Below are 23,045 nucleotides of genomic sequence, written 5' to 3'. Positions count from 1 at the left end.
TTTTTCTTAACTAAGTTTAAAACACTTGCCAAGAACACATTAATAACAATTTAAAAACCGTTTTCAATTGTTAATGGCAACAATTTTCAGCACTTTTGTCTAGGGAGAGCTTTTGTGTTGCTTAGGAGTGCTAGAACATTATTTTATGGACTACATTGCCCCAGCTGTTCAGCCTTAGCAGAAAATTAACTTCTAGCCAAAGTGTAAGATTTTATACGTGTGTCTTGTGCTGATATCAAGTTGCTGAAGCAAGTTCTTTAAAGATGCAATAGAAATAGACTATATAAATTCAGAAATACATTAGTGGCAGAACTTTATGAATATGAAACTTTATATTACCTCTTCAATCAATTATTGAAGGAATACAAAAGTGTATCTTCCCAGGGTGAAAAAAAATAGTCATGTAGGTTGGATTGTCATGAAATCCATCATAATTATTGAATACTTATTAATTGGATGTTAGTCAATTAGATTGACATTGTTGAAGTTGGTTTTTTCCCCTTTAAATTTACTGTGCTTCAAAGGTATAAGCTGTGAAGCAATAGTCTGTATCAAACACGCACCCCCCCCCCACTTTGCAGTTAGTTGTCAAGTAAGCTCACTTGACAGTGTTATTCCAAAGTGGAGAGGAGCAGGTTTATAAATTCTTGAAAATATTGTTAATGTTTAGCTTTTTAAAATATGATCCTGCAACATCTGAGACTTTGTAAACATTCCCAGTGAGCTATTGCTTTTAACATGAAGTGCTGCAGTAACAAACTTTGCATTAATGGATTATATTATGTTGAATCTGATTTTGGAATGGGTCCTTCTAAAGTACATTGACATCAGTTCCTTTTTGACTGTCCATTGAATTATACGACTTGCACTTTTTCTTGACTAGCAAGGATTTGAAAGAATATGTGCTTTCCTTGTCTTCATTTCTGTAGGGTGTTGCCTGCTTAAAGTATTTCCAACATGCAAATGATAATTTTTGTTGTTGGAAATCTTACGCAAAGGGGAAGGGCGGTAGCTCAGTGGTAGAGCATCTGCTTTGCATGCAAAAGGTTCCAGGTTTAATCTCTAGTATCTCTGTGTAGGGCTGGAAGATACCGCTATGTGAAACCCTGAAGAGCCACTGCTAGTCAGTGTAGAGAATACTGAACTTGATAGACCATTGGTCTCACTCGTCGTAACTCAGCTACCTGTGTTCTAATGTATAAAAATTAAATGGTCACACACTAAACCACATTTGGTCACAGCTTCTGAGTGTATGCACTCAGCATAAAAGATACATCTTGAATTGTCTCATAATCATTTGTATATATGTGTGCTTATGCATGTGCATGTACACCAATGTTATTACAGAGCAATCCAGGCATCTCTACTGCCGAGGACCTCTCCTTGTCCCCTTCCATGGGTCGTTTTCCCTCTTAATAGCAAAGTGTTTATCCAAGGACTAAATGTGGAGCAGTTTGCATGGATTTGTAAGTAAGCAAGTGACACAAAAATTACCACAAGGAGAAAAAGAAGCAAAACAAAGTGCAGGCACATAGGCAGCTTTCGTGCACTAATTTATATTATCCAGTGTCCCTGAAGGCATAACATAAAAAGGGCTCTCTCTCCCCCCCCCCCCTTAAGATGCTCGCAACAGAGGGGCATCTACTCTGGTGCATCGGAGACTTAGGAAGTGACACAAGAGTGCAGGAATGGGCAACTTGTAGTACAAGGTCAAGAGAAAAATCTTAGAGGTGCCATAGGTAGGATTTTCTTCATTCTTATGAGTCGTATCATATTGGTAAGGAAAAGGGAACTCTTTTCTCAGAACGGCTGTGATTCTGTAAGGTCTGTTGCCTTCTTGTTGCACCCGTCTCCCCCACATGTCTAGCATAAGGTGTCTGAATTATTTTGCTCATTATTTTTCTCTTGCCAACAAGTGCTTCTCACATGGGTCATTTCGTTAGATTTTTTTTTTATTTGCTACTTTCAGGCCGTAGTATAAGAGGATTTCCTTAGATGAGGCAGCTATGACTTAGCTACTGTTGAGACTTGCAAGCACATCTCTAGCCCCTCCTGGAGCCATTGCCCATATGTAAGTGAAAAGTCTGAATGTAGGGCTTTTCCATTGAGCATCCTAGTGACCGGGGAGTGCAAATGCTGGGGGGGGGGGGTTGCCTTTCAATATTCTCAAATGCCATAGAACTAGTTCTGTGTGCCACATCTGGTCCATGGACTACTAACTGATCATCTAGAGGCCATCTGATTAAAGCTGGAAGCAGAGGAAATATATGATGTGTCGATTAGTACTTAGAGGGTTCTGCTCTGGAACCCCTTGGGTTAGACTCGGCAACTTTCATATTCTGTTTGTACTTGATTCTATGAGTTGTAGGAGGAATAGTTGAGTCTTAGCTGTTTTATCTCTTTAATACTGAAAATAAGAGTGCTAGGGTATATTTATATTGTAGAAGGAACTGTCGAATGCTGAAGAAAACAACAGACTTCAGAACTTAAAATGCCATGGGCTCCTTAACAAAACTTAATTCGAGTCATGAAGGCCTATCAGTTATGGTACTTCATCTTTCCTTTCTGTTGGGGTTTAAGAGAGTATAGTGGGGAGTGTCTGCACATTTCACCAGAACCCCTCTGATACGGCAGAAATGAATGGAAGGGTCACTAAGTACTTTGTACCTCTCAAATCAGGGATGCTATAGGATGGGACACCCTATCTCTGATGCTGCTTTGAAATTATGCACATGCTGGGGTAGAAATTGCAGTAACATCTCTGTGCTGCATTGCGGGCCTCCTGGCTCAGTTGCACATCAGCAAAAAAGATCATATGGATCAGTTGCACATCAATGTGCCGTTGCTCTTAAAATTGATATGTATTTCTGCACTTATATAACTTGGCCTAAGTGAATATTTATTTTTTTACTAAGTTCTCAACTGCTTGTTCTTTAAAAGTTAGCAATGGTATATTCCATTTGATATGTGATAAACTAATGTGTTTGATAGTTCTACTTCCTTATCTTTGAGGTTTCAAATGGCAGAATCAAAGCTGGTACATTGTACTTTTCAGGCTTAAGCTCATAGTAATGTAATAGCTATGTGTATTCTGTTGGTTAAATAGAACATTCATAAGTGCATGTGTTTCTGAAAAAAATAATGTTGTTGCAGTAAGAACCTCTTCACATGTTTACTTAAAACAGTCTTCACAAGCCTGGTGCCTTCCATGGCAGTGCTGACTGGAGCTAATGGGACTTATAGTCCGAAACATCCGGAGAGCACCTGGTTAGTGGAGTCTGATTTAAAATGTTTTGCATTGCCTCACTGTACCTTGCTATCAATTAAGCTTACAAAGCTTACAGCAGGGATGGAGAACTTGTTTCAGCCTGAGGGCCAGATTTGACTCTGCGCAACTTTCATGGGTCTGCATTCCAACCTCTGAAAGAAAAAAAGAAAAGTATCTACCTATTTTCCCTCCCTCCATTGCCAAACACACTGCACAAGGCATGCAACACACAGTATTCCGTACGTACCACACAAACACTCAGCCACACACACAGAGGGTCATTTAGTCTCGCAGACTGGACATATAGACACACAGGCAGGGTGTGTGCACACACATACTCAGCATTTCCAACCCTTACTCTCCATTGCTGGGGTGAAGGTGACTGGAAAGCTCTCCCTCTTTCTTTCCTTTAAAGAGGATCTTTAAAGCACAGGCATCTTATCTCCCAATTATAGCATTAAATAGTGCTAAGATGGGTTGGGCAATGGGAAATACTGCCTTTTATTTATAAGGAGGAGGCAGAAAGCTTATTTCTGATCTTAGTGCTATTGTGTTTAATGCCAAGATCATCCCTCTAACTGCTTTTTAAGGGTTAAGGGTTTTTAAGGTTAAGCCCTACAGTATCTGATCTAATTAATAGATTCTAATAATCAGAATATAGTACAGGGGTCAGCAACCTTTTTGGACCCATGAGCAGATTTGTAAATCAGATAAACTGTTGTTGGCACCACATGTGAAGGAAGTTGAAGTCGTGCGTCCGCTCTTAAAGAAAACATCATTAGATCCTTTAGATCTATCCAATTATTGCCCGGTTTCAAATCTATCGTACCTGGGTAAGGTAATTGAGAGAGCGGTTGCTGAACAGCTTGGTAGGTTTCTGGAGGAAATATCGGCTTTGGATCCATTTCAGTCTGGCTTTCGTCCTGATTATGGGACCGAGATGGCTCTGGTCGCCCTAACAGACGATCTCCGTAGACAGCTGGATCAAGGCAGGTCGGGACTTCTGATTCTTTTAGATTTGTCAGCAGCCTTCGGCGTGGTCAATCATGAACTTTTGGACCACCGCCTTGCCGACATCGGCATTCAGGGCACAGTCAGACAATGATTGCGCTCCTTTATCTCAGGTCGGGGAGACAGAGGGTGGCGCTAGGGAAGGAGTTGTCATCGCGGCATTCCTTGGTGTGTGGGTGCCTCAGGGCGCAATCCTTTCCCCAATGTTTTTTAATATCTTTATGCACCCCCTTGCCCAGATTGTCCAGAACTTTGGGCTGGGTTGTCATCAATATGCTGATGACACCCAGCTTTATCTGTTGATGGATGGCAATCCTGACTTGGCCCCGGACACACTGACCAGATGCTTGAAAGCTGTGGCTGGATGGCTAGATGGCTGCGTGGGAGCAGGTTGAAGTTAAATCCTTCAACAACAGACGTCCTCTGGCTGGGTTGGGGTGACATGGGGTTGGGGGGCCAACTCCCATCTCTTGCAGGGGCTCAATTAGTGCCAGTGCCTTCTGTCAAGAGTTTGGGTGTAACCTTCAACGCCTCCCTCTCTATGGAGGCGCAGCTTGCAGCTACAGCAAAGGCGGCATTTTTCCATCTCTGCCGTATTAAGCAGTTGGTCCCTTACCTTTCTCACCCTGATCTGGCCACAGTGATCCATGCAATGGTCACCTCCAGGCTTGATTACTATAATTTGCTCTACGCAGGGCTGCCCTTGAAGCTGACTCAGAAACTCCAGCGGGTGCAGAATGCCACAGCGAGACTCCATACGGGGTCCTCGCCTCAGGATCACATTCATCCAGTGCTTTACCAGCTGCACTGGCTCCTGGTGGAGTACAGGGTCAGGTTCAAGGCGTTGGTTTTGACCTTTAAAGCCCTATGCAGCCTAGGACTCTTGTACCTATGGGACCACCTCTCCTGGTATGCCCCATGGAGGACCTTAAGGTCCATAAATAACAACACTTTGGAAGTCCCAAGCCCCAAGGAGGTTAGATTGGCCTCAACCAGGGCCAGGGCCTTTTCAGCTCTGGCCCCGGCCTGGTGGAATGCCCTACTGCAGGAGATAAGGGCTCTGTGGGATTTGACATCTTTCCGCAGGGCCTGCAAGACGGAGCTGTTGTGCCTGGCCTTTGGGCTGGGCTCAGTCTGATCCCCCCTTTCTCCCCCCTTTTCCTTTTTTATGGAACCCCTTATATTGGATTTTGTATATAAATTTTCCCTCGGCTCTTTTTGCTGGCCCATGTAGGACCAGCATGGTGAATATTTAATGTTTCCTCCCCTTATGATCTTGATTTATGGGCTACCACATTGAAGCCTGGGGGTAAAGCATTCCATTGTTTTATTTGAAGCCTAATTTCAGTTGGGGGATGGGGCCCTGTGAGCATCAAAGAAAGCCTCCATGGGCACTTGTGTATCTATGAGCATCCATATTGGTGACCCATGATATAATAGATGTGCCAGTTGAGCCATTAGTCATGGTAAAGTGACTAATGACATGGGATAATTGGCAGGTGGGTGGGGCTTGCTCAGACAGGCCTGCTTGGCCAGATTAAGATTAAAAATATATTTTCTAGAAGTAGCAAAACAATGTAAACAGAACATGAAAATGAGTAGAAAATATCTACAAAAATACCTTGCATTATACCTCATCTTGCTATGTCGCTGAAAATCCCTTTTCTGAAGACCAATAAAGAAGTGCCTATACATATTGATAGAGAGTGCATTCCATAGCCAGCGGTTACAGATTTAGGTTACAATTTATGACACAAAATGAATATATGTACACTTATGTTTGTAGTATCTCTTCAGTCATCTGCATGTAGCAGAGAATTGTGTGTGTGTGGTGAAATAGGTATGTTTAGCTATTTTAGTGGCACTCCTGATCTTTAATATACCGTATTTTTCCCTCTATAACACGCAGATTTTTTCTCCTAAAAAGGAAGGGGAAATGTCTGTGCGTGTTATAGAGCGAATGTGTGGTCCCTGGAGCCGAAAAATCAGGCAAAAATCAAATCGCGGTGCTTCACGGAGAAGGGAAAACTGAAAAGAGGAAGCGGCTGCTTTCCTGCATTCTGCCTCAGGGTCTTACTGCCCACCCTCCTCTGTTTCGTTGCTGTGTTTGCTGAAACGGAACAAAGAGCAGGGAAAGCCCCTCCCCTCCAGGCAAGCAGAGGGGAATTCCTCTCCGGTGCTGCTGGGGGAGAGGGAGAGAGAGGGGGGAAGGGAGAGAGAGGGGGGGAAGGGGAGGGAGAGAGAGAGGCGGGAGGGAGAGAGAGAGGGGGAGGGAGGGAGGGAGGGAGGGAGGGAGAGAGAGAGAGAGAGAGAGAGAGAGAGAGAGAGAGAGCTGGCTTGGGTGGGGGGAAACTTTTGCCTTTCTTTCCTCCCTCCCGTTAAATCCCTCTCCTGCATTCTTAGCCAGCTGCTTCTCTGCACACCCCTCTCATGTCCCTTCTTTGTTTTTCCTTCGCTCCCCACTTAAAATGTGGTTACAAAGCATAGATCCACATGGATCCTCAGGATCTTTGCATTAGGTCACCCCAAATTCACCATCAGATCACATAGCATGTCCATGGCTACAGCCTGCACCAAAAAAATCACGCACCCACTGTTGCCTGGGGCTGCAATGGTGCAAAAATGTGGTTACAAAGCATGGATCCACAGGGATTCTCAGGATCTTTGCATTGGGTCACCCCAAATTCACCATCAAATCACATAGCATGTCCATGGCTACAGCCTGCACCAAAAAAATCACACACCCACTGTTGCCTGGGGCTGCAATGGTGCAAAAACGTGGTTACAAAGCATGGATCCACAGGAATTCTCAGGATTTTTGCATTGGGTCACCCCAAATTCACCATCAGATCACATGTCTGTGGCCACAGCATGAAGCCCAAAAATGATACATCCACTGTTTCATTCGGAATGTTTTTTCCCTTGTTTTCCTCCTCTAAAAACGATGTGCGTGTTATGGTCAGGTGCGTGTTATAGAGCGAAAAATACGGTAAGTATTAACTGAGTGAAATTAACCATTTGTGACACATTCAAAACCACTAACAGGTATACCCGCGTTAAGGCAGCCAGTCATCTTTGGTACTTTACATGTTGTAAAGCTTTAAAATAAAATGAGAAGTAGCAGGTTATAGCAAAGGTCTGTGGTGAGTTAAGTGGTCTTATGCTGGAAACAGTTTTCTGACTTCATCTGCATAAAAAGTTAAACTGAGCTACCTACAGTAGTTGTGGAGTTTTATTTGGGGACATATAAATATATTAGGTAAGGGGTTGCCAATGCAGTGCCCACCACTAAGGCCTCCATTGGCACCCATGGGCAGGGCCCCAGACTTTGAGCTTTCATAAAAAAAGTAAGTCTCTAGCCCTCTAGAAAGAAAGCTATGAAGCAAAATGTGGAGGTACCTTTCCAAGTATTTGCTAAATACGTGCCCCCATACCTTTACATACACACTTCAAACCAGCAGTGACAGTAGTGTTATAGCAGGTCCCATTCATATGTGATCACTTCAGAAGGTTAAACTTGTTTAAATAGGCTTACATGTTTTTCAGAAAAGTGACAAGTTTTGAGAACAGTATGGTTTCCCATGTCCTTGGCCCATTCTATCATAAAGATTTCCTTGATATTACTGCATTACTGTGATGTTTGTATACATATTTTATAACTGATGTTGTCCAAACCATTACTTTGAGGTTTCATTTTTGGATGGTAGCACAGCTTGCCTGGTATATTGAAACTTACAGGAGGAAGAGTTACATTTTGTTAGAGGGAAAATAAGAGAAACTAACAAGGGCTGTAAATGTAGAATAAATAATTAAATTCTGGAAATCATGGGTTGTATCCATCTGTGTTGCACAGATGGGGGGGGGCCAGTGGACAAATAGTGGAAAATTGCTTCCATCCCTTTTCTTACAACGGAAGCTTTATTGTCAGTTGAGCAATGCTGCTGAATACATGCAACCCCTTATCTACACGTCTAAATGACGTAAATTGTTGGCAAACTAGTTTGAAAAGCAGGATATAAACAACTTAAATAAAAATCAAGTTATTGAGAGTTTTTCTCTCTGGCTAAAAAGAATGTAAATCCTGTTTAGAGCTCCTTAAGCTGAGTTTGGGCAGCTGCTAGTGCTGGGCCTGAAGCTTCAGCTTCTCAGGCAGAGAGCACAAATTCTTACTCAAGTGTGACATGGACATCATAGAGCTCCTTCAACCCTCTCTGATAATAGCAAGCCCTTCTGCTTGAGAAATATCAGGGAACTTCCTGCTATAAGGTGTATTCTGGTTGTGATTTCTGTAGCAGTCTTACGTTAAGGAAGTTAGTTTTGGTGCATGAGTGCAATAGAAAAGTACGTTACTTATTTAAATGTTTGGTACAACAGAGGAGACAGTAGCTGTGTGGTTAGCCAGCCACCTACTTGGTTGGCGCAAGTAGATTAGTGAGTGTCAGCTTCCCTGCACCCCTTAACCCTGTAAAGCAGAGAGAGGTAGCTACAATAGTGCTGCAGCATTCTTCCTGCACAATGGGAAAAATAATGCTGCAGTGCTGTTATTTTTGCCTATGTCACTCGGGAGGGGGGTAGCAGAGCAGAGGAAAGAGCCAGTATGTACAGTAGCAGTTAATATCGCAGCACTCTGCTATGATACTAACTTGACTCCTGATGGCCGGGTACTGCAGAAGGAAAGGAGACCTGGCTGGAAGGAGTGATGAAGTACTATTGGAGCAAATGTTGGCGGCAAAAGACTGAGAGATGAAGCTGCAGCAGTGATGCCCCAGTATTCCATCACTGCAAAAAGTGTTGTGGAGATGGGAGGAAAGTGTATTTTTCCTAAACTATTTGTAAGGTGGTTATAGAATAATGTGGAAAACAAAATAAAATGCACAGTATAGAAAGGAAGAAATTGTGGTTTTATTAAAGATTTTCAGAGTCAACTGCAATAAAGAAGGATTCTGGGTAACTACAAATTAATGAGACCATTGAAACTGTTCTCTTGAGGTACAACAACTGTAGTTCTTTGGCCTCATTATTATGCCTTTCTGTAGCAACATTTTGCTTCTTGTTCTGAAAATGTTTATAGAGCTATCACTTAAGAGAACTAGAATATGTCTTGTACGTATAGCATATTATTTGTAACTTGTAATAATTGCTTTTTTTAAAAGTGCTATATTTGCACTGCAGCAAATAGCAGACTTTCATTTATATGCATGTGACTAAATGCTGTAGGCTTCACTTCCATGCACACTTATCTGGTGGGATTACTGATTGTGTATATGATGGTTGGTGGTGAATCTCCTTGACATAAGGTGCATTACTGTATTTTTAAATAAACACGTCTTCTGCACAGCTCTTCAAATAGCTACCATACTTAATCTTTGGGAAACTAAGGGTGCCTATGGGATGCATATAAGGGTGCAGATCTGGAGGAAGAGGTTGAGTGGAATCCACAGCAGTCTTGCCACTCAAGCTAAGCGCCAAATTATAAATTACTCAGGAGGTCTACTATTGGCTCTCCCAATGTTTTCTTTACAAATGAAATGCCATAATGGGTTGTCCTTTTGATTATAGCAGTGTGTGCATTTAACAATTCTGCATGCCACTAAGCCTTCCAAAATGAATGTACCAATTTAGATTGCTCCTCCCCAAGCACCCCTGCTGAGGTAGAGAGGAAAATGAAGTAACATGCAGTTTTGCCCTTGTAGGCTTACAATTTCTAAAGATACAGGCCTCTATCTAGCATCCAGGTTATTTCTTTCCTCAGGGAAAAAAAAGGCAGTAGAGACTAATTAGTATTATTCTAGATACTCCGGTATCTCCTCTTCCTCATTCTCCAAGGACTTGCCGCTTTACATGAAAACAAATTACAGCATCGTTCAATAGAGATAGAGAGTGTAGATTCTAACTGACATGTAAAGAAGATGCTATTTCTTATGGCTGCTGTAAAAATTGGTTAGTTTTATAGGTCTTGGGTTCATAGTCTACATGTAGTATTATCAAATTCTTCATCACCTTTGCTGCCGTTCTGGTCAGAAACTTGTAGAAGAATGGAGTAACATTCAGTAAGAACAGAACTGAATCATCCCCACCAAATGCTCCTTTCAGTTGCAAAAAATATAAAAATTCAAAGCAATGGAAAGAACCCAGCTTGATCTATCTTAGAAGGACACAGAAATAAAAGGGAATGGTTTTGTTTATGTAATGAAGAAAATGTGCTTCCCTGCTGGAAAATTAACTTTAAGATGAGTGTTCAACATGATAACTGGATTCCATCCAGTTAGTCTGCCTGTAACCATCTGATCTCTTTATTTCAGCTTAATACTAATATGAGGACTTTCTCTCTGGCTTCATGTTGTTCTGAAGGCAGCCCTGTTCAGGGCTTAATGTTTTAAGTTTTATTCTGTTTTTAGTGTTCTGTTGGTAGCCGCCCAGAGTAGCCGGGGAAACCCAGTCAGATGGGTGGGGTATAAATAATAAAAATTATTATTATTATCATCATCATCATCATCATCATCATCATTATCATTATTAAATTTCTTGCATCCTGGGCTTTAACTTTTCTCCTCAGACACATTCTGATTCTCAAAAGTCCAGAAAGCATCAAAGACTTTCAAAATTATGCATATAGCACCAAGAGAGCTAGGTCTTGGTATTCTAACATTTTTTCTTTAGGTGAGAAAAACTATGACACTGTATGGCATTCTACAAATTGAAAACAACTGACAGACCTTTGCTGCAATCCTATATATATTTATAGGATTGAGCTGGGAATAAGCTCAACTGAACATACTGTAACTTCTTGCCGGGGCGGGGGGAACGGACAAGTATAGAATTGCTCTGTAAGAATGCTCCCATTCCCTAATGCATTCACACAGATATAGCAAGGGGATTTGCCTGTTTTGTGTTGTTCTTATTGAACTGGCTGGTTGTGTCTTTTGATGGGAGATACACCAAGGCGAGTTGCACATGATTACAACTAGAATGTACCTGTGAGTCTTACTTCCTGAGTGGTTTGGGCTGCTGCTGCTGATTTTATTATTATTATTAGAATTTATATACCACCCTAGACCCAGAGGTCTCAGGTCGGTTCACAGAATAAAATCAAAATATAAAATCACAAAATACATAATCAAAATAAAAACAACAACCCAATAATCCCCCCCCCCAACACATTTTAAAAAGCATATAAAGCACACAGCACTTTGGCCCTCTTGGAAACATGGTTACTTACGGTATGTTGTAGATATTGTTATAGGTTGGGGGGACCCCCCATAAACAATAGAAAATAATAAATGGTAAGATTTTGACTATTTGGGATATAATGGGGAAATACAAACTGCATAGGAATTCCTCAGCAAGCCTATGCAAAATGATGTGCCCAAGCTAAGGCCATTGCCAATGCAAGAGAACTGTCCTTGCCTCCTGCCCTGAGGTGTGAACAGACATGGGGGATTTGGAAAGTTGCCAGAGTAAGTGGGCAAGATGTCATAGGAAAAGTGGTGCCTTTGGCATGAAGCTTAGAATAGCTGAAAAAAGCACAGAACAATCTTGGTTGGCTGGCTGAAGGCAGGTAAGGAGTGATTCCTTGGACTCCAGTGCTACACTACTGTGGGGAGCAAGCCCCTTTTAACATGACCATGTGGTAGGATAGCTCTGGATTCCCCCCATCTAAATTCAGGTGTAAATATGTAAATAAATCATATTTATTAAAGCTATGACAGCCTCTGCCACATCTTCAGTTTATTAAAGCTATGACAGCCTCTGCCACATCTCTGGTTGAGGGCCAAGACCCCTAGAATCCTGTGCACGGCTTGCAGGGATTGGGGTGGCCTGTAACAATATTAACACTTGAGCATGTATGGTACTAATAAGTTGATATCTTCACACAAAGATGGAGAAATTAAAAAACAGCCATATTTAAATTTCCTTTGTGAAAGCACTGATACAGCTTAGTGTGATTTTACTCTGCCTAATGCTTATTTGGCTCATCAAACTGGAATTTCCATGAAAGTGGCATCTTTTGTGTGGTTGGTGATATCTGTCAAGTTTTGTGCCTTGGTGTTTGAACTAGTAAAAGAATGCCTGCCACCTGTTGATCAGCTTTAGGATTTGAATTGCTTTTCTGGTACAGCCAATGCTAAATTACTGGGATGAAGTACAGCAGACCTGTCACCTTTTTAAAAAAGCTATAATTCCTTCAATTCAGTTTTGTTGAGTTTTATTACTAGAGATTAACAAAGCTACAGCACATACTGTTATCCCAAATTAAACATTACATTTTAGATTCTTCTAGAGAAGAACTGCTCCCTCTTAGAATGGGAAGAACATGTGGGTGGTGGTCTGAGTCCCCATTTTTTTGGATCTTAAGACAGAATTATTATTAGATAATACTTCCTACTGAAACAGCTGTAGACATTTAGGGTGAGATCTCTTCGTCAACTTAGCATTACTACCTGGCATGAGTCTTGATTTTGGAGTGCAGGATTTAGGGTGCAAGAAAAGGAATTACAGTAGTACCTCCTGTTACGTAACCCTCTGGTTGGGTTCTTCAGGATGCGAAAACGGCAAACCCGGAAGTATTTGACTGGGTTTTGCCCCACATGCATGCACAGAAGCGGTCCTCAGGTTGCAGAAACCTCGGGTTCCGACCGAACCTCCAGAATGAATCCCGTCCGCAACCGGAGGTACCATTGTACATAAAACCATTGAAGTTGCCATGTTTGGATGCATGTACAAAATTAAACTGGGATTTGAATATGCTTGTTCCAAGGGGCAAATTATATTTCTGTTCACACATATTCATCTTAAAGCTACATCCTGCTTCAAAAAAAATCTTTGATCTGATCTGCTCAGTCCATCTAACCTTTATATTATGCAAAATCTTATTCTAAAGGAGCCTCAGCTATTCAGCACCCCAGGAAAATCATCCTTGGGTCTTGCTGCGACGACTGCTTCATGATGTCACGGTGCTTTTAGACTATGCTGCTTGACAAAGGTTGAGAAGGCATGTGAACAGTTGCTGGTCAGTGCTTTAGTACTACTGAATCCTGTGTACTTACTCAGATATGATCAGAAGAGATACCAAGCTGATAGTTTTCATAATAAACGGTCTAATGTTTTTTCATCTTGCAGATGTTCTAAAGCAAGGCTGCAAGCATATTTCTTTTCTGCAGATAATTGCATTTAGTGATACAGACCCTAGCTTATGAAATGTACTGTAATAAATTACTACTTCAGATACTACAGAACCTCTTGTCTTTTCATTTAAAGAACCATCTAGGCACAAAACTGACAAGTAATATGGGAGATAGTAAAGTTTTCGCCACCTTGGGAGCTTTCTTGTACCATTCTAATGTATTAGGGCAGTTCTCAAATTTTTTATTTATTTAATTTCTATACCGCCCTATACCCGAAGGTCTCAGGGCATGAATTCAAATCTGAAACTAATACTGTTAGTTTGGGAACAAGTGGGAGGAGGCAGAAATGGGCATAACAAAACACCACTGTGAATTGTTGCACAATGTTTCCCAGAGATCCACAACCAATAGCACCACATTAAGTGAGATAAGCTCTTAGATGTAGCATAGCCATGCCCGGTACAGTTAGAAGCCCAAATAGATATTTCTTGAGTTAAGGAGGCTTGCTGTGCCAGTGCTTTAAGAATCTACTCCAAAAAAAATGCACATATTAAGTTAAATTAACTGGACCCTCTTTTATATTGTAATCAAATGCTACAATCAGACATGCTGGCTAAACAAGAAATAGTCATTTGATGTAATACTGCACAAATGCTTTCAGTTCCCGTGTGTTTTGCTTATGCTATGAAAAAGATCTGAATAACAGCCAGGCTTTATGTTTCCAGAAATGGGGATCAGCCATTGCCAGTGTATCTCAGGATTCTAGGTGTAACCTGATACCTGCGGTACCTAGCTGCAAGTAATTGCCATTTTACGGAATCACAGGATCATAGAATTGTAGAGTTATATTGGAGCTAAAATATCCACCTTAAGTTTCATATTTATTTTTAAATTCCCCTGCCCCAGTCTTTCTCATCCCCTGCCTTATATAATAGCTAACCTGACAGATAAGAGAACTTCTGGAAAATTATTCTGTGAGATTTTTGTTGGTCCTAATAAAAAGTATTGCCCAACAGTGGATTTTGGAGTCTTAACTGTTGAAAATAATGTAAATTGCATTAGAAAGAATGTAACTGAATTGCTTCCACTGTCTTGTTATGGATGAGTCATGTCTTTTTCTTTTCATTGCCTTACACATGACTCTGAAGCTTCAATTTGTAGTGTATTTTGAGACATAAAATGTCTTCACACAGAGAGAGGTTTGGAATTTTGTAAAGCAGAAAAGGAAAATCATTTGCAAAAGCTGAGCAGCTATACTGAAAGTACCTGCTAGAAACTCCACAGATACAGTCTATGTACTGACGTCACCAACGTATGATCTCAGTACTGTGCTTTCATTGGCTGAAGTGCTGTTTCCTTTCAGAGTCCAGTTTCTCAAATCCCAATCAGAGTTAGCTGAATTCTGAATGCAGGTTGGTCGGTGGTGCTGGCTTAGAGTGGGAGTAGGGTTACTAATAAGCAGGCTTTCGAGAAACCATTCCACTGTGAGAAATGGTGTTTATCTTTGCCTTTGTGAGAAATTGTGTAACTTAGCAGTGCATACCAGCTAGCTATTGAAGTCTAGATCTGATCATGCTTATGTACAAATACAGAAGAAAGGTTTTGTTGATTCACTCACTTTTAATCTTGAGGAAATGGCTAAACATAGTTTTTTGAACTGCCATTAGTAGCTGTTTCTGCTTCAGTGAACAAATAAAATCGGAGCCTTCTGCGAAATCAGGATTTTCTTTTCTTTTTGCATAAATATGGTTTGGGGTAATTCAGGGGAAGTGCAACTTGCTTGACAATGAAATATTGAATATCAAACATAATTTTATGGAGGAAAAGGCTAAAAGCAATATTTTGAAAAATGAAAGCTGGGTTTTCTAGGATTCTATCAAGAGCACACAAGAGGCAGAAAATAACTTTGAGGAGTAAAAGGTGCCCTTTAATTTGTTAGTGCAATTCAACACTAAGTTTTCTAGGTGATTTGGTAGCTCTTGTATTGCTTCAGTGAAACATGGGGAAATCCTCATTTTCATAGTGGACTGTTTTAAGTCTTTATCATTTTATTCCCCTCTCCACAGTAACGCATTAAATTATGTTATGCTTGGTGGCTGTAAAATTAAATTTGGTAGCTTATTCTAAAGTCCATGTGCCTATGTACATCCTTACATAATGTTATTTTAGAATTGTTTGAATTTCCTTTTTGTATTTTATTTATACTATAAACCACCTTATGTGCATTATATCCCAAAAGGCAGCCTATAAAACCAATACTAAATAAAAAATCAACCGTTATGCTCCTGCATCTCTAGCACTGTTTTAATACTGTCACTTAATTCTGTAATTTACTATTATGCTAGTACTGTTGGAACAGGTGTGGATAGTTCCTGCAAGTGACCAAAGTGACTTGTTAAATCAGAAAATTAAATACTTCACCAATTGTGCTTTATAGGATGAAGGATTTGCATTTTTATATTGCAGCTTTGTTCCAAATGGATACTAATTTACCAAGCAGATGCTAATTGACCATAGAAGCTATTGTGTTCTATTCGCTGTACAAATAATATCAAAAGGTACAAATGCCTTATAAATGTGAGGACCTAGTGCCAGTCTTGATGTACCTTCATGGGACTGTGATTTTAAGAGAGCTTTCAATGTAGCAAATAAATTAAGATATTTTAATGTTAAGAAAATATAAGCCTTCTGCAACCAGTTCCTAGAGCAGTTTCCCACCCATTTTCAACAAGATACATTCCTTTATAAACAAGTATTTTTCAAGTGCAGAATCATTTCTCATTCTTTCCCTGTGGTATTCCCCACCTCCTTGCTTTGTGGTGTGCAGACCACCAAAAAAAGGAGGAGGTTTTGAGGTTCCTCCCACCCCCAATATACAAAATAAGTCTTACTTTGCCTTATTTTGTCTAATGTCTCTTTAAGTTCTTGATATATAGGATTGGTCTTCTTTCTGCCCTTGTAGGTAGGAAGGCATTCAGCACTGGTTTGGGTCCACCACCAGGGGTAAAAGGCTTTTTCTGAGAGGCAGAAACTTCCTGCCAGTCCCCGCTGTTTCCAGCCTGGGACAGTGGACAGGCTTTTATGGAGTTCTGAAAAGAGAGAGAGGCAAGAGCAAAGAGGGCTTTCTAGCCTCAGAACTGTTGGAGCCTTTTATCACTCCCTGCGGTTTACTCACTCTGTGCCAGTTCAGTAAGAAAAACCAAGGAGGACTGCAGGAAGCTGCTCTCCTGCACTCTTTTTGTGCCATAGCGACTAGCTGGATTCCTCATCCTCCACCGCATCCAAAGGCAGGAACCACGGGCACCAGTCTGGCAATATAGAAGAATGTTTGGGTAGGAAGCTTCATCTCAATTTGCTTCTTGGGGAAATGTGCTACTGCTGCATGGCAACAATGGCCAGTGGGGAGGGGATTTAAAACCATTAAATTAAAATAACCCTAGAATATCCTGTAGAGCTTAGAGAAAAATAGGAATACGACAAAGCAAAAATGTGTGGTCCTTGTATTTCCTACTTCCAGTAAAATGGCAATTTGGGGAAGTAATTCTGAGCTAGAAAAGGTCTTGGGCAGGAGGGTGAAGCAGTGACCTCGTGACCCATGTAGACTACCCAGTCTGTTTGGGATTTTTTTTTTTTTAAGTATAGGGAAATATTTCAGAGTCCCATGATGTGTAGTTTACACTTTGGTTCAATATGTTTGTATTCTGTTCAACAAAATAGGGATGTACTTTTAGGTGCCCTGGTGGGGCATTTTAATTTGGAGATATAGGGAATGCTTCCCTTCTGATTGTCAGCAGCATTTGTTATTGTGGACCATAGTATCTTACTGCATCATCTGGAACATCTAGTAGATGTTGGCATCTCACTGATTTCACTCTGTGTCATTTTGTTAGAACAATCCCAGATGGTGGTTAGTATAGAAGCCAGCCCATCCTCTGGGAGATGTAATAGTGGGTTCCATTGGCATCAGTTTTATCACCTATATTACTTAATATATCTATAAAGCCACCAGGAGAGATAATGCAGAGCTTTGTGGTTAGGTATATTCAATATACTGCTGTCACTACATCAAGCTTTATTTTTCTTCAAGCAACTTCTCTGAATTGGTTGGTGGAAGCTTTCTTAAGGTAGATGACAATTAACAAGCAGAAGTTGAATCAAGACAAGGTGGAGATTATGTTGACTGGGAGGCTTGAGGCTCTGAGAGTGTGAAGTGTACCTATTATCAGTAGTATATTTGTTGCTTTATCGGAGCAAGTATGCATCTTGAATCTATTTCTTCCCATGGAAAAGCAGTGTCCTTTCCAACCACCCCCAGTTGCATCTGATATGCTGTTGTTATCCTTTTTTAGTAGAGGTAGAGAACTTGCACCAAGTTATCTATACTTTTGTAATTTCCAGGATTCGCTACTGCTGTGTGCCATAAGTGGGGTTGCTGAAGACTATTCAAATACTGTACTGCAGTTAGTGCGGAATGTCATATGCCTGCCTGTTTGTGAGGGATGGCAGATGGAAACATAATTGACTGTACTTTGCTAGTTGCACTGCTGCTGTTGAAGTTGTTGGCCCAATTTCATATGCTGATTTTTGAATTTATGTATTTATAAATGTATTTGTCATTAGTGGTTGCAGCTGGAGAAAGAAGGGTTAACTGCCTAATTGTTGCATGGGTGATTTTCCTAAAAGGTGCACCTGGAAAGGGAAGGATTAACTCTGTCTTCCCCAGCTACAAACTCCTCAAGCTCACCCTCCAGCAATTGGACTTGAAAAAGACCACTCCCCATTAGAGCCCACTAACTTTTTAAGATCTTCATTAAGAACTTCCCTGTTGCTCTCCTACCAGGGAGGTTATTTGTTAATGGTAAGCAGAGTGTTATTTGGGCTGCACCAGCTTTGTGGAATGAATGAACACACCACCACCACCACCACATATCATTTTTCTTCCTTCCTTGCCTTTAGATGAAAGTCCCATTTGTTTGGGAATATTAGATGGGGGGAGGAATTTGATTTGTTTTTGATGTTTACTTTGAATGAAATGGTTTTAAATTGAAGTTGTCAGTGGCCTTAAGCAATTGTAGAAAGGTAAGATATAAATACTTTAAATTAAGAAATAACTTGCGTCACAGTCCAGATATCTGTAATGTCCAAGTCAGACAGTGTGGAGTAAGGGAGATTGACTGAACTAACACCCTTATTTGTGTGCTGCTTGTCATTTAGGCCACCTTTCCATTCTTCCACATGAAGTACTTAGCACATCAGGCTTGTACACAAATATCTTATTCGAGTTTCTGGGTGTGCATAAACTGCACAAATAAGCCTGAGTTGCTAGGTGCTCTGTGAAGTGGAGCAGAAAGCCTTAGGTTGCCTTCTGTTTAGCTTGTGCATCTAGCGGAAATGCAGCATTGCAAGAGCAACATGGATTGATCCTCCAAAAGGTCTAGCACTCTCCTCTCCATATGTGTGTGTTCAGGCACCCACAGATTAACTGTTTGGCAGGTGTACCTGGCCTTCTGAAAATGCCCAGCTGCACACAGTCCATTCCTGAGTTATTCACAAACTGCCAAGAACTCGGGAAGGACTCTCAAACATGTGAAGGGGGGCCATACACAGCCAGTCTCATCCTCAGGCAGAATGAAATACTTACCCCCAGGCAGCAGGGGCAGGAAATGGCAGCAAAGTGCTGGAAGACAGAGCTGGGTGCCACACAGCCTGCCCTCCAGCTCCTACGCTGGCATTCTGTCCTGAGGTGCAATGGAGGGTCCACTTTTGTTATTCTTGAAATGAATAATAATAATAATAATAATAATAATAATAATAATAATAATAATAATTTATTTGTACCCTGCCCATCTGGCTGGGCCTCCCCAGCCACTCTGGGCGGCTTCCAACAAAGATTAAAAATACATTAAAATGTCACACATTAAAAACTTCCCTGAACAGGGCTGCCTTCAGATGTCTTCTAAATGTCAGGTAGTTGTTTATCTCTTTGACATCTGCTGGAAGGGCGTTCCACAGGGCGGACACCACTACCAAGAAGGCCCTCTGCCTGGTTCCCTGTAGCTTTGCTTCTCGCAGTAGGGAACTTCCAGAAGGCCCTTGGCGCTGGACCTCAGCCTCCAGGCTGAATGACGGGGGTGGAGACGCTCCTTCAGGTATACTGTGCCCAGGCCATTTAGGGCTTTAAAGGTCAACACCAACACTTTGGATTGTGCTTGGAAACGTACTGGGAGCCAATGTAGGTCTTTCAAGACTGGTGTTATGTGGTCTTGGTGGCCGCCCCCAGTCACTAGTCTAGCTGCCGTATTCTGGATTAGTTGTAGTTTCCGGGTCACCTTCAAAGGTAGCCCCACATAGAGCACATTGCAATAGTCCAAGCGGGACATAACCAAAGCACGCACCACTCTGGCGAGACAGTCTGAAAAGCAATATATAAATTATTTTAATAGTGAATAAATAAACATTTGCAAGCTGACCTATATGTAACAAAGACTAAATCTCACTGACAAATTTAACTACTCTAAAACTGAACTGGCCCCTCAAATGATAAAATGGGTGTAAGACTCTCAGGGTGGAACTGCATGATTCAGGGGTGCTCTGTTAGGGTGCTGATTGTATTTGGTGCTGACTGTTGGATGACTCTCTCTGTCTCTCCCCCCCCCCCCTATATGAATGGTTCCCCACCCCCATGTATTGTCAGAATAAGTCAATCTAGTGGGTGTCATTACCCCTAAATGAGAGGTAGTATTGGGGTTATAGTACCCCAGGTGAGAGGCAGAGTAGGCTGCCTGAGATTTACCTTCTCTCATTCTCTCACAATCTTTTCTCTCTCCCCTCCTTTCCTCTGCCTTCCCCTATGTAGTTTTCTTTCTTTTCTACTGGTTGGTTGATTGCTATATGTTGAATGTTCTGGCTTTTGCTAGAACTCTTGTTAAGGTGGCTTCCTTACTATCTGCAGGGTTTTGCCCAAAGAGTAGCACTGAGAGAGTAAGCTTTGGCCCCTGGTGTTTAACAATCTTGTGCTGGCTTAGGGTGCCTTCTAAGCCCTGACTGGTGACTAGGGAGACACACCCACCCACATAGGACCATAGAAAAATATTTTGAGTAATTGATTATTCCTTGCCAAATCATCTTTCATTTAAACCAGACATTTTTTAAAAATGTGCTGGACCACTGTCCAGCACAGGAAAGTCACCAGCTTCTAGATCAGTCATACCTCCCATTCTCAACATCTGTCTTGTCTAGATTTGGCTTCAGTTTATTAATCATTATTCAGTCCATTACAGATGCCAGGAACCCACTCAACCAGCTCACCTTGTTTTTCTGGAAAATGAGGAATAGAGCTGAGTGACATTGGCATACTGATAAGCTCAACTCCAAATCCTTTGATAAAATCTCCAGTAGTTCTGAATATATATTTTAAGGGTATGGGGAACAAGGCTAAACCATACAGCACTCCCTAGCATAGGTCTAGCCAATGTGGTGTCCTCTAGATGTTATTAGACTACCTCCACAATCAGCCCCAGCCAGCAGGTCCAGGGATCAGGGATGATGCAATCTGCTGTGCAACTGCATCTGGAGGACACCATATTGGCCAGCCCTGCCCTAGCGCAACTAAAGGGCAGGGCACTACCTTCTGAGGTCTACCCAACCAAGAGTGGAACCAAGATGCAATACTCCTATCATGCATCCTTGGTAGACGATATCATCCATACCATCTTTCTTGATTATCAAAAACGGCATATAGGTCCAAGAGAATTAAAAGGTTTTAGTCTCTACATGTAGCTCCCAGCATAGGTTCTCCACCAGGGTAATAGCAGCAGTTTCAGACACAGGGATTTGTAGATTTGCTCTAGCCTCTCAGGAGTGTAACCTCTTCAAGCAAGATGTGCATATATAGCACCTTCTTTCATAATTATATGCATGTGGTATATGTTCTTAATATATATGTGTGAAGCAGTCTGTTATCCTTTTGTTGATGCAATCTGATATCTCTGAATTTCTTAAAAAATCTCAAGTGAACTTGAAGAATAATTCTTAATCTTGATACTTTTTTTCACTTGCACTCTCAAGTCTGTAGTGTAGTAACAGGCAATGTTTTAATTTGAGGATGTTGCTAAGTCCAGTAGATAATTCATTAAAATATTCTTCCTGCACACTTTTTTCCACAGTGTTGAGAAAGAATAGACCTTTAGAAAACTGAACAGTATGTTACAAAAAAATGTGGATTGATACTTTTTTACAAATGAAGAAACAATATTTGGTTATTTAGCATCATAGTACTTTGACACAAATTGAAGTCCTGACACTTTGTCAGTAGTCCAGTGGCTTTTATGGCATGAAACTGCAGTGCAACATAAATTGCCAGGGTGGCTACACAGACATATAAAGCCAATCCAAAAATACCCTGGTCTTTGCAAGCATAGCTTTAGGCTAATTTTCAGTAAAATAGATTAGAGCATGGCCAGTCCTAGGGTCAAGGGCTGGAATTTGGATTATGTACTATTCTCCTTATATATTTGGAGGGCCAGTCTTCTCTGGATGCAGAACATGGAAATATGTTGCTATAGTTCGAAAAAAGTAGGATGTGTCCCCTAAGCACTTCACAGTCAACTTCAGAATTGTTGCCAGGCAACAAAATGTGTTACTTTCCATCAGCCCCACTCTCTCATGGTGCTGGGCTCAAGTATTGTATTGTGACTGAAGGCAGAACTGTGACTGGTGCCAAAACTTGGTGTTTCTTCTGCAAGACCAGTGTCCTACAGGTGTCCAATAGAAGGCCCAATCCATAACTTTTTTCATGCTTTTAAAAAAATAAAAGTTCCAAAATCTGTTCTAGGTGTGGTTTAAATTTTATGGCGTCCAACCCACATAAGCAAACAAAACCAAAAACTCTGTAATCGGTCTGGCATTGGGCACTGGCTCATTGTGATTCCATGATGGAAGAAAGGTGGGCTATCAATGTGAGAAATGTGAACGTGCGCAATTTGAGGAGGATATAGCAAAAAACCAAACCTCTATCCTGGAATCTGGCTGTTTTGTATGCTGCCAACTGAATCTGATGCTTGATCAGCAACTCAGAGTTTGAATGACTAGGTTAAAGTTCAGTATAATTTAAATTGGCTTGATTCAGCATGTACAAGAACAGTGAACTACTGTATTTAGGGCACTTAAAAGTAGCCTTTGAAACAGAAATCAGTGAATCATCTTAACTACTTTAGTGTGGTAGGCATTGTAGAAGTAAATAGAAAAATATTTTGAGTAATTGATTATTCCTTGCCAAATCATCTTTCATTTAAACCAGACATTTTTTAAAAACTGAATTTTCTGTTTTAGTACCACAATCTCAGATGAAAAGGGATTTCTGTCACTTTTTCTTTCTCTTCAGTTCTCACAGGTCTTTAGTATCATACAATGCTTTACCTAAAATGTATTATTTCCTGATTGAATCCCTTATTTAATATTTTGAAATATCATTATAAAGCCAAAAAACTAAACCAACAAAATCTCTCTTCCAGCTCTTCCTCCAAAGCCCTCCAAACCAATAACTCCAGTAAATACAAGTGGGATAAAAGAGAATTGCAGTTCATCACTGCAGGATGCCGAATGGTACTGGGGAGACATTTCAAGGTAAGATTTTTCTTTTC

At 41.1% G+C, this 23,045-nt stretch overlaps 1 protein-coding gene across 5 annotated transcripts in view; it reads left to right on the top strand.

The window, feature by feature from the left end:
• Window positions 1–23,045, top strand: part of LOC307218218 (phosphatidylinositol 3-kinase regulatory subunit gamma) — a 240,605-nt gene that overhangs the window by 196,522 nt on the left and 21,038 nt on the right. For all 5 annotated transcript variants that reach the window (XM_079980307.1, XM_079980305.1, XM_079980306.1 and 2 more), the window contains one exon: window positions 22,917–23,028. In XM_079980307.1, the coding sequence (XP_079836433.1) occupies window positions 22,917–23,028 (112 nt within the window). The remainder of the gene's footprint in view (window positions 1–22,916; window positions 23,029–23,045) is intronic.

The sequence above is a fragment of the Podarcis cretensis genome (assembly GCF_951804945.1).
Source record: "Podarcis cretensis genome assembly, chromosome: 6".
NCBI lineage: Eukaryota > Metazoa > Chordata > Lepidosauria > Squamata > Lacertidae > Podarcis > Podarcis cretensis.
This window is presented reverse-complemented; position numbering and strand designations above follow the sequence as displayed.